General features: G+C 38.7%; 1 protein-coding gene across 3 annotated transcripts; it reads left to right on the forward strand.

Annotated features, from left to right (window-relative positions):
- Window positions 1-1,002: 1,002 nt before the first annotated feature.
- On the forward strand, window positions 1,003-11,337 carry LOC111325221 (TNF receptor-associated factor 4). 3 transcript variants are annotated; one of them, XM_088724870.1, is made up of 7 exons: window positions 1,003-1,205; window positions 2,120-2,183; window positions 6,247-6,348; window positions 6,437-6,601; window positions 7,618-7,689; window positions 8,791-8,868; window positions 9,386-11,337. In XM_088724870.1, the coding sequence occupies exons 1-7, from the start codon at window positions 1,036-1,038 to the stop codon at window positions 10,031-10,033; spliced, it is 1,299 nt and encodes a 432-aa protein (XP_088580996.1). In that variant the 5' UTR covers window positions 1,003-1,035; the 3' UTR covers window positions 10,034-11,337. The 3 variants fall into 3 exon arrangements, with proteins under 3 accessions (XP_088580996.1, XP_022784723.1, XP_022784722.1); XM_022928988.2 differs by lacking the exons at window positions 1,003-1,205; window positions 2,120-2,183 and adding an exon at window positions 3,637-5,205; XM_022928987.2 differs by lacking the exons at window positions 1,003-1,205; window positions 2,120-2,183 and adding an exon at window positions 3,637-4,814 and having other exon boundaries at window positions 5,050-6,348.
- The last annotated feature ends 1,267 nt before the right edge of the window (window positions 11,338-12,604 follow it).

Here is a 12,604-nt window from a genome sequence, read left to right on the forward strand (position 1 = left end):
TATAATTGAGAAGAATTTGCTACCTTTCTATAACATCAAGAAATGGTTAGATATTCTAGTCTTCTCGGATAGGGACGAATAAATGGAGGTCCCGTCTCCGGCAGGGTTGGGGTAGGAGACGTTAATTTCCCACACACGAGCCTTACTGTGTGATGGATGTCCTCCCCTGGGGTGGGATGGGTGGGAAGGTGAGATCGATATGGAGTGAAGCGGCTGCCAGAGGCGCCTGAATGCTGACGTCTGTTCTCAACCTTAACAACATCTCATTGTAACAAACCTGTAATTCAGCTCTCTGCAAAAGGTTTGAATAAGCATCATATCATATTAGTACATGACATGCGTACCTTACTTTGCATACATTACTTTACATACATTAGTTATACGGTTACGCCATTACAGATACTAACAAAATTGCATGAGTCCTACGGGCTCATGCAATTTTGTTAGTATATGATTATTAGTATATTATAATTTATATGATTAAAACCATTTTAAAGTGGTGTCAAAAACGATCGCGTAAGTTGCAACCGCGGAAAATTCAGAATGGGAATGAAAATCATTCTCCGTGATTGGTAGCTTAGGCAATCTGCAGTAGTATTTTTAGACATTTGGAAGTATTTGCATTTCCATTTCTTCCTGAGGTAACACCTAACTAGATTACGTCTACGGTTTTGACTGTTCTTATGAGATTTTTGGACCTCAAACTCTTACACACTCTTTCGAGGAGATCGATTTTTTTCTTCCCTTAAAAGGTTGCACACTTGAACTGCAACGCTGCTTTTTCCTATTTCTAATTCGCATATTTTCTCTGCTTCTCTTTGGCTGGTGGCTGATTTTTACAAGAAAACTGGCTGCCATGAGATCTTTTACGTGCCATCAACTTTAATGTAAACAACTCTCTGCTTGAGCCAGCGTTCCTCTTCTTAGGCAGTACCTACAAAGTAATGTAATCTATGCATGTCTGAGATTTTTAGGCAACAGTTTCCATGGGTGGGGTATCTTCCCGTGAGGCCTAACATTTGAGCCCTCTTGAAAATGGCGGAGGTTTCAAGGAATAGGAGTTTCGGAGGTTACGATGAAGACTTTGTGTCTCAAGTCCAGACAGATCACCAGTGTCCCATATGTTACTTGGCACTAAAGAATCCTGTCCTAACGGATTGCGGCCATCGATTTTGCGGAACTTGCCTCGAGCGGTCTCTTACAAGGTGCGAATTGTGTTACAAATTTAGTACGGCCTCGTTGAAAGGCTGTTTTTGTATTTATCGACATTTCTTCAGGCTTTTTCGTTCCTTTGATCAAAGTATGATACATTAGTATTTGTATTCAGCACGGGGCTATTTACTTTTCCTATTCTAAAATCGTCAGCCGCATTTTCCACGGCTAACGACGGCAAATTTAAACGATTTAGCTGTTGATTTCATTCAATAGATCCAACATTCGCTGCAGTTTTTGAAATTGTCCTTGGTAGAGATCCCAGGATGTACAATGCTTTTTTCGGTCCGAGAGTGTAACCGATAAACATAACTTGACGACAGGAGTTGAAAAAACGGCTCTAGGAATATCGATTCCCACATTATTAACTCGATACTGGCTCAGAAATGGCTGCCATAACAGGACATAAAAGTTTGTGGCAACTCGTTGTTATCGAATGTGTCTGATCAAATGCAACAGCTACACAATCGTTGTCCACGACACTGACATGACTTTATTTAAAAGTGAAAAGGCCGCTAATCCATCAAGTGACTTGAGAGCAGGAAGATAAATTACTCATGGTGACTCGCCATGTTATTGCACATTACACTGCCGCACAAATCGGCACAAGATCAGGCGTTTTCTTGTCTGGAAAGATCACTCTTTTTTCTCACTTTATTTTATAAATCTGTACCTCGATGAGACGCGTCAATTTCTTCGTGCTATCACCAAAAAAATGTTAGAACCTTTCAATCTTGAGAAAACTCCATTAAGCTGTCCATTCGCTTTTCTATCGGTCCGTGACATCAGTTTAAAGTTTTCTACCTTCCCCCTCATTACTCAGAGTGCTTTATTGATATTGGCAGGAATATAACAGCTTCGTCTTGGTTTAACTGATAATTTCACTTTTATTAAACTTTCCCAACAGCCAGTTAGACGGAGGACAACCCACAAGTTGTCCATATTGCAGGAATACCATATTCATCACAAGGGTAAATATCGACACGCATGGATACTATCGATTCTCATTTATGCTAATTTAAGCAAGATATGCGTATCAAGCACTTGTAGGTGGTTTACAACCAATCTCTAGAGACATGGGTAACAATGGTGAAAGGAACAAATGCTGGTGGACGAACAAAAGAAGCTAATGATATATCTACTGTTTACGTCCACCAATATGACGTCAATGACGTAAAGTGCAAACCGACTATTGTGATACCACAGCAGGGTGTTCGAGATTTCGCTTTTTTGTCTCCTGTTAGAATGAAAGAAATGGCACATGCCATGACAAGGAATGAATGAAACTTTATTTAATCTCGGGTTGATGGGGTTGGTTAGACCCCTAGCAAGGAAAGTATGCTAATAAGCCGAGAAAACAAACCTTAAAAACTTACAGTGTAGATCCTAAAATAACATGACATAGCTATTTTTGCAATAAAAAGTCTAATTACTAAATAGATAATGTTCAATTGCTGAATTAAATTTAATTACTAATGGATAAAATTTAATTATTGACTAGATAATTACTAGAAAGATAATATAGAGAATTAGCTAAAACCTTAGCAATCGGGCTGCTTTTTTAAAGTTGACAAAGTGCTTATGGATCTCAAAGAATCAGAGATATCGTTCCAAGTAATAGCCGCCAAGTACTTTTCTGAGGTTTTTCCCAGAACGAGTCGTATTAGGTTTCGGTACTTGCAGCTTGTTAACCCCTCTCAGGTTTTTAATGTTAGTAAAAGTCGACGCAAAACCCACCAAATCGCTCAAATTCGCCATTTAGAGCAACAGAAACGACAATACACAGCAAGTGAGGTAGGTTTACATTTATTTTGAGCTTTAACTCAGACATCTCATGATATAAGTTTACGATAATAAGACTCTTTAATATTCTCCCATACATTCCTTTACATTTCGAATAAACAACCAGACTCGTCGCTTGTCTGGACCCCTGTGGTTTGAAAAGACCCATTACTGTACAAGTAACGAAGTGCTCGTTCATGCAACCTATCCAGTTTTTTACTATCAGACTTAAAACAGTGATGCCATATGGAGGAACAGTAATTAAAATGAGACATTATAAAAGAATTATAAAGGCAGAATTTGGTCCGAAACGATAAGATATTCTTTAGTCTACAAAGAACAACAAGTTTAACTTGTTTAAATAGATTGTAAAGCTTATGGAAACGCTCCACGGAACGAAGAGATTTTATAGAGTCATTTTAATTGTTGAATAAAATCGAAAGAATTGTCGAATTATGCAAATTAGATTCTATTTTTACAGTTTTATTACCGTAGTTATTCGGTTATAGGACGCGGTAGTTACTAAAACAAGGAATTACCTGGAAAGAGCTAGAATGAGCCGGAATAGGCTAGAATGATCCAGAACGAGCTGGAATGACCAAGAATGACCAAGGATGACCCAAGAATGATCCATAAAAATGATTTTCAATTGAATTTGTCTCCATATACTTGATTTTAACTTGCTAAACAAACTCTCTACGTCCTTCCGCCATTTTCTCACTCAGTTCGAAAAGGCTGATGGGATATTAGCCACAGGAAGCCCGATAAAATAATTCTAATGCGAATGACTTCGTGGGGCAGAATACAATGCATCAGGGGATAGGATATTTCCCGCCAAATCTCCAGCATCATGGCGGAAGAGTAGGCTTTTGTACATTATGCTAGCATTTTTTTGAGCATTTTAGTGAGGCAAAAGCATTGAGCATTATTCGAGCATTTTAGTGGGATTTTCCCGGAAAACTAATTTTTTGCGAGAAAATAAAATAGAAATTATAATTAACTTTTTTCAGTCCCGCTTTTAATTCACGAAAAAACCAAATACAGCTGAGTGGAGCTGGAGACTGAGGACAAGTCAGCAGTTTTACCTTTCGCGACTCAAAAGGCGGCCATGTTTGCTTTCTTCGTGACCCGTGTGAGTTACACAGGTCACGAAGAAAAAAGAAACCTGTATACGTTGTCGTTACTTGCAACACTTGTACGTAAGTGTAAACTTTCAAATTAATTTAAAAAAACGTTTGTATAATGAGCATTATCCGAGCATTTTAGTTACTTTTTTGGGGGAGACCGAGCATTTTAGTGGGAAAAATGGAGCATTAAGAAAATGGCGGAAGGACGTAAAGAGTTTGTTTAGCAAGTTAAAATCAAGTATATGGAGACAAATTCAATCGAAAATCCTTTTTATGGATCATTCTTGGGTCATTCTTGGTCATTCTTGGTCATTCCAGCTCGTTCTGGATCATTCCAGCTCATTCCGGCTCATTCCAGCTTTTTCCAGGTAATTCCTTGTTTTAGTAACTACCTATAGGACGCACCCCAAACTTGGCAACTTAATTAAGCCAAGTTCCCAAATGGAAAGTTTTGTGAAAATACTCAGTTATATGACGCACCCCAAACTTGGCAACTTGATGTATCTGAAAAAGTGATCACAATGATAGTCACAATAATAGAACACTATGAAAGAACACAATGAAGAACACAACTTCACGGTTGCTCTGGCCAAATAGCAAATAGAGAAAAACTCCCAGTTCGACTGCTGAATATCAACACGCTACAGAGGATGCAAGTTTCAGTGCACAAAAAAGGCTGGATAGACGAAAAAGGTAGGTTTTATCTCCACATTGTTTATTCAGAGACGGAACTTTTAATTTCGAGCGAGACACAAACACGACTCTAGGTATTTGAAACATGGTTTGAACGATTGTTTTGTAGTCATGGGTATCATGTTACCAGGCACCTTTGTTTGCTTTTAATAATTTTGCAGTAAACGTTTGCTTTTGTTGTTGATCTTTTAAGTTGATCAGTGTTCTAAAAGCAGTATTCCTTTTTAATTCATAGGAATAAAGGATTGGATTATACGCGATCTTTGCTACATCTCAGACCAAAAAGCCCTGCTCGTGTGGGATTAGTTACGGTTGTTGCCGTATAAGAGGCGGTTCTTTCCGAACCACCACAAACAGGACAAAGCTGAATAATGAAATGCTACGTCAGAGGGTATGCGGTCAACAACGCGGGCTCAAGTGTCCTAGGTCTAAAATTTAGCGAAATTAGCGGAAAATAATAAGGGCTGACTTTTAAAACCGAAGAACTCTGTTTTCGTCGAAGGCATTTTCCTATTTCCAGAGGTTTTAAGGAGAAAATTAATTTTTGAAAATTTTTAGGGGGTGTACCAAGTTTTTGGAGGTTGTTCTGTAAAAGAAAAGCGACAAGGAAAACGACGCCTCAAAGCAACAGAATAGGAAATCAACCATGCGAATGATTCAAAATCCGTGTTTCCGCGAAAAAACCTAGAGCATGCGTATACGTTATTCAGCTCTGTCCCACGACGGCTCTTTTCAGAGCCACCCTAGTTCTTTTTAGAACCACCAGATCTATAAAAGCTAATGACCAACAATTAGTGTTCTTTTCATGTCTTTGATTTGTAACTGTAAGTTCTGCTAAAATTGTGATCTTAAGATTTCGTTGCGCGAAAATACTCGGTTATGAGACGCACCCCAAGTTTTGAGTAGATTTTGATCAAAAAAGGGTATTTTCTTGAAAAAATGGGGAACCTTTTAAGTGAATAAATACGGTACTCCACAAGCGGAAGTTGTTAAGATACTGTCCTGCATGATGACGTCAATCTTTGGTGGGTCAAAATTTGAACCATTTCGCCAGAATTTGGTTTTGGCTAAAAACCTTTTTAGGTTATTGGCGAAAATGAAATATGGGTTACGCTAACGTTTCTTGATATGTCTATTATGTTTTTGCGCGTTTGCAACCGGTTGACTTTGAACATAAACTTAATGAACTCAGCTCATGCCTTTTCCTTGGAACAACTTTTATAATAGCACTAATAAAGAAATACAATTTAGTATCTTAATAAAACACTTAACATTGCATATTGTAAACAGATACAAAATTTACAATGGTTGATATTGGTGTAATCCAGACGCATGATAAACAGACATACATAAGGTATTGTTGTTTGGTTAAATGAGTTATTTTTGGCCTTATTTTAAGTTTAGCTCTCTCTCCGTTGATTTTGTTTTTAAGGATGTATTTTCTGATGCAGCCACAAAAAGAACGATTCTTTCCCTACCCATCAGATGTTCCAGTGTAGGATGCGTTTGGACAGGTGAACTAAGGAATAGCGAGGTAGGATTTTGGACCAAATTCCCCTCACTGGTAAAAAGAGCAATAAAGAAACCGCAACTGAAGCCACATTATCTTATCTGTTCAACAGAATCACCAGTCAAATTGTGATTTCTATATTGTATCGTGCACCAACAAAAATTGTGACGTGACACTCCAAAGAAGACGTCTCCAAGACCATGTGACCAACATGTGTCAGTGGAGGATCATCAACTGCTCATATTGCGGTGAGCCATACCCACATTGTCAGATGGAGGTAAAAGAAGCTCGGACATTTGTATCTACTTCACGGCCTTGACTTATTTATTTTCTTTCACAATCATGAAATAGTCGAATAATTTACACACTTATCATTATTATGGTACTTTTAAGAGAAAATGTGTACCACATAATTGTGTAGGAGAACAGCTTAAGAAGATGCAGGCACGGTAAAATCATTGGCTTTTGAGCTGGGTAATATCATGCCCTAGTTAAAGACGACGTGAGGGGACGTAACATTATAACCGCACAATTGCTGATATTAGGGACTTTAAGAAACCACGACGGCGACGCCAAGGAAGACTTCGATTAAAAAATGAATTTCTGCTCTTAGTTAGAATTTCAAAAATGGCTGCAGGGGCTTACTGTCTCATTATAGCGCCACAGCTAAACTTCAGCATGACGTATAAAGTAGCCGTTGAGTTCCAAATGGAAATTAAAATAATTTGCCGTGGCGGTTTCAGTTCGCAGACGACGCAAATTTTGGCGATTTCACGTTGTTGTTTGGCATAGGACGGCTAAGAAATGTACAAAGTTTCAAAACGCACGTGCTGAGCTATTGTTCTGCCAATTAGATCTCTTGTTTTTCCACGTCCTCGTTGCCGTCGCCGTCGTGGTTTCTTAAGGTCCCTATTATCAAAATAGGAGTGAGAGATTGATGGCAATTACAACGATCTGTTAGCAAAAGAGTGGAGTTGCCAAACGTGTTCTCACTTTTTTGCCTCTTTTAGTCGGTTTTGGAAACGGAAATACAGTCGTGTCTTGAGAGACACAAATCTGAGATTTCTAGATCTCGATCTTTACTAAACAGTTCAGACGCACCTCTCTTACACAAACAAGAGTTAAGGTCGCATTTCTGAGGTTTCTTATGGTTTAGTGAGTAAAATTAAGCTCTGGCTGAATGGGCCACTGGTATAGACTGACTAATAATGTTCTTTTACCTTTGAAACCCAAATGAGTTTAATGTAGAAAAACTATTTTCATTATGGAAAGTGATGGGATTTTCTTTTTCAGTATCATGTACCACAGTGTAACAAGTGTCCAGTGACGTGTACAAAATGTGACAGTTCAATTCCCAAAGAAATGGTAATTCTTATTGTTTCGGTCCATTTTTATGTGTACTGAATTAGGGCCTTCACAGCAGTAATTTTTGACATAATGTTACGTGTTTCACACAGGTTTAACACAACCCATCATTTGCTCAAACAAATCCAAAAAATGACGATGACAATGAGAATAACGAAAACAGTACCAGTGATGACGTCGATGTTAAAAATGACGAGAACGATGACGATAAAGATGACGACGATGACGTTGAAGGTGACAAAAACGACGATGACAACAACGAACGCAATTTTGAGTATGAGGATAATAGTTAAAGTAGTTCTGCAGCAATTGAAAAGTTACTGAAATTTTAAGTCGGAGGGCAAAAATGCTTTGCCACAAATTTGAAACGGCTGAGTGCCTCATCTGTTTGACCTTTGAAGACTTGTTCAAATGACAGCGATGACGATGACAGCGACGGTGACTGTTACGATAGCGACTCAACAGCATTCTGGGTAGGAGTCAGCATGCGACATCCTCGACTTATAAAAAATTAACGAGTTCACACTTACACTACTAGTGAAAGTCCCAAGGACAATGGGAATCCTAAGAAAAGAGTATTCGAAGTCATTTCGAATGATTTCAAAGCGAAAACTAAATGAAAAAACAAAATGTCGGTATTTTTAAACTCAGGATATATTTAGAAAATTTGCACCTTTTAATGTAAATTTTAAATCAGAAAAACAGATTGACGTTTGGAAAATGGTCGAAATATTAACTGTTCACTGATTCGGTATACTGAGATCCACTTCGCTCTCACCTAAACCATCCTCTGATCTTATAACATATTGAAACAACGTACAGACGGCTTATTGATGTGCCATACAACACAGTATGTTTGATTTATCCATAAGATATCACGCCAGTGAGGCGGCTCGACAAGTTCAGTTAACATTAACTTTCACCTACGCAATCCAATCATTTAGTTTAAACTTAAGTACAATGATAATCATAAGCATGAGTTAACAGGGAATTATACGAGTTGAGTCGATTTAAATTTGAGTTTGCATTCAGATAAAATTCTATCCTGTCCATTGGCGTCAGTCTTACATATTCATTTCATGGACTCTTTTTATTTTTCAGGTCTCAACCCACATTAAAGAAGAATGCCCACTGACTGAAATCCCTTGTCCGTATAAACATCTGGGGTGTGAAATTATGGTGTGTTTCTGCATGCAATAATAGGGGGGCTATTGCCTTATTAAAAATAAAAACACCGCACTTGACTAATCTCAGATTTTATCTGCCAAAAGGTTTAAGTAAGGCATGCAAAACTAAGACCAAAGCTATACTGGCTTGTACAAAAATTATAGTGTAGCATGACAAGAACAAGTGACAGGGCTTTTATAGCATTGTTATGTCTTGGTTCTTTGGTTAAAACTGTTTCCCAGCATTTGTCCTAAGAATAAATTTTTCAAAAATGAATTGCATTATACTTCATTACACCGTTTTCCTTATTCGACGTTGTACAATTACAGGCAACAAGGCGTCAAAATAGAGTTGAAAAGTTATTCTGGAATCGCTGACATTGTTTGTCAACTGAATTCTGTTGGATAATTCCAAGAAAGAGGGAAAGCTCGAACTGTTAGCTTAAAAAAACTGTTAAGACGAGAACTCGAATTTCATCAGACGGATAACAAGTAACTTCAAATAAATACTGTGTAAAAATTTCTTTCAGATTGAGCGACGACGTGTGGATTCTCATCTTCAATCTGACGTCAAAGCCCACTTGCATTTAGCTTGTGCAAAATTAGACGAAACAGAAAGTAGATGGAATGACACACAAAGAGATTTAGTCGCTACAAAGTTAAACCTTACTGAGACTACGTATAAGTTACAAGAGGCAACGGATCTCTTACAAAGGAAAGTGTACCCCTGGAAAATTGGCGGTTTTCGTAAGAAGTTGAGACGAGCAAAGACCGGAAAAAGAGACGTGGTAGAAAGTGATCCATTCTACACAAAAGCTGAAACAGAGAGTTATGGCTACCAGGTTAAAGTTTGCATTCATCCTAATGGCATTTCCAGCGGCAAAAACACTCACCTTTCGGTTTCCCTTATGTTACTGAAAGGTGAATATGACGCAATATTACCCTGGCCTATGAATAAGAAAGTGAAGTTCATACTGATTGATCAACAGAAGCATCCAGACGAAAGGGTAAACGTGTTTGAGGAGCTCCTTACCAATAGATGCACAGAATTTGCAAGGCCTGAAACAGGAGAAGGGAGTGGTTTCGATACATTCATATCTCATAGGGATCTTTTAAACTCGAAGCGCTTCATTGTGAATGACACTTTGTTTCTTCAGGTTGAGATTAATTCGCCATGAATTCTTTTCATGCAACAGACTTAAAGATCCGTAAATCTTTTACAACTATTCACCGAAGCGGCGAGGTAAATGTCCTCTGCTAGCCACAAACATTGAGGCGAACAGTTGCTTCAGTATATACTAAAACAATGAAATAACGTAGCACAAAAAATCAATTTGAACTCGTTTATTCCTGGAATGATTACAATATTTTCGGGAGCAAATACCGCGCGCGTTGCTCGGAGGTGAATAGAAAAGTAGTGAACAGGCAAGGGCCAATTCGAAGCAAAACGAAACGTTACCTCGGCAAATGCTTTACAAAAGTCTGAAAGGAAAAAGTAAATTCTTACGAGAGCGAAAAAATAACAATTACAACACAAACAATATGTGAACAGCTCTGCGATCGATCGTGTGCGATCGCGAGCGCAGGCAATCGCTGGAATAGAACCATGTTCTATTAGTGCGATCATATGTGAACAAAGTTCTGCGATCATGCGATTGGAATTTGTCCCATAATGCTATATTTTCCAGCGTGCAGCACTACAAGCGGCATGATACCACGACAACCAGTTGTTTATCAGCTTTTACACGTGTGTGTGTTTTGACAAGATGGAAGCATGGTGAAATTGACACGGAACAGTTTACGGAAGAAATTAGAAAATACGATTGTTTTTTCCGCATCCAGAAGCGAAGTTCCTTCTTTGACCTAGCAGCGATTCTCCGTTTAAGTAGAGACGACAGAAGCAGAATGTCAACACCTATTAAAAGTCCAGAGTCCTCGGCGTCCATGATCGCTGCGATCGGCTGCGATCAGCTGCGATCAGATGCAAACATGCGATTCGCGATATTCGGTTGAGTGGTTTCAGCGATCGTGTGATCACCTGCGATCGTCTGCGATCGTCTGCGATTATAAATGAACCAGGCATAGGCACAAAAAAACTCTGGTGGCATAAAAGGGGCGATACAGCAAATAGATCTAACTAAATTTACATACAACACGTAACAAAGAAGCATAATTAACAAATACCGAAAAGCAAAAAAGTACACAATGACAAGTAGGCGAGAGAAGGGAAAAAAGAAAAGACGGAAACAAAGGGAAAAAATTGCCCCAAGAATTAGTAGTAACCAATCAGAGCGCGTCTTCAACGCTATTTACTGTTTTAGTATATAATAAATATATATTTAACGTTGCAATGCGCTATCTTAGTTTTAAAGTTTTTCCGTCGCAGAAACAACTGTACTGTTTAAGTAGGAATCGCTTAACTTCAATGAGACATTTTCCTCTCTTTGTGACCTCATTCAAATAAAGCAATCTGTGTAAAATACTGCCTTGCACCCGTTGATACTTAAGCAAGTACCTTGTAAAGCTTTTTTGATTACATTCTGCGATTACAACTTGGCTCCGGCATGGTTCACGTCAGAGTACCACGACTGTAAAGTTATTGCAACCGCTAGCTAATTGTTGACCTCCGTACAAGTTCTCTGGGAGCAGATCTTTTAGTGCCAGGGAATCGTGACGAGTTTCCGTTCCCACTGCCAAGTTGTCTCCACCGAGCTACTCCCCCTCCATTGTTAGTGTTGTGTTCCCCGCGAAAGACCAGTTAGTGAGAAAAACGTATCGTTACCGCTGTTATTAAAGGTGAATATATATGCGTTATTTGACCAAAGGTAAGGTCAAGATGGCTGAATATTGGCCGAGTTCTTTTTTTGCATTTTTATGGACCGAGACGAAGTCTGGATCCATAAAAATGCGAAAAAAGAACTCGGCTAATATGTAGCTATCTTGACCGAACAAGCTTGGTGAATAAAGGATTTATTATATCGCAAATGAGATTTTGCTTTAATAAGAATTTGGAGTAACTTGTTTACTTCGAGAGCCGAGAAAGAAAGCCAGCTGTGTTTCTAGCGAACAAACTCACGAGAGTCGTTTCTGTTTTCTTTGTTTTGACTATCTTCTGCCACTTTTAGCGTTTCCATCGCTGAAATTTTCCAAGAATTTCGAACGCAGTTCTAATTCTACTTTTTTTTTCATGCGCGGGATCAATAGGGGCAATCCCGAGCGGGCAAGATGGGACCATCTTACCCGCTCGGGTAGCCAATCAGAACACAGGATTCGCTTCATCAGTTGCCCACGGGCGCTGCGAGTGATGTAATAAGATGAATTATTAAAAACTAGATCATTGGATAATGCAATTTAAGACTTTTTATTGGCATAGCCATTATGGTATATCAGCCAATATACCATAATCTACAAATATGGTAAGCGTACGCGTCAGCTTAAAATCAAAGGGGAGCTAAAAATTTAATAAAATTAAATGATTTAATTTAACGTTTTTAATAAAACAATTATTCCACTCGCGCTTGTTGGATATGAGATGATTATAGCCAACTCGGCGCTACGCGCCTCGTTGGCTATCTATCATCTCATATCCACCGCGCGCTCGTGAAATAATTGTTAAGTATTATATGGCTGTGTCTCACAACGACTGGGAACTACCGAATTCACGAAGTTGATTGGCTGAAAGGAATATTGAAAGCGGTCTAGATTTTCCCATCTAGACCTGCATCTAGAGCGGTCTAGAAAAAAAAGGT

Source organism: Stylophora pistillata, chromosome 6, assembly GCF_964205215.1.
Source record: "Stylophora pistillata chromosome 6, jaStyPist1.2, whole genome shotgun sequence".
NCBI lineage: Eukaryota > Metazoa > Cnidaria > Anthozoa > Scleractinia > Pocilloporidae > Stylophora > Stylophora pistillata.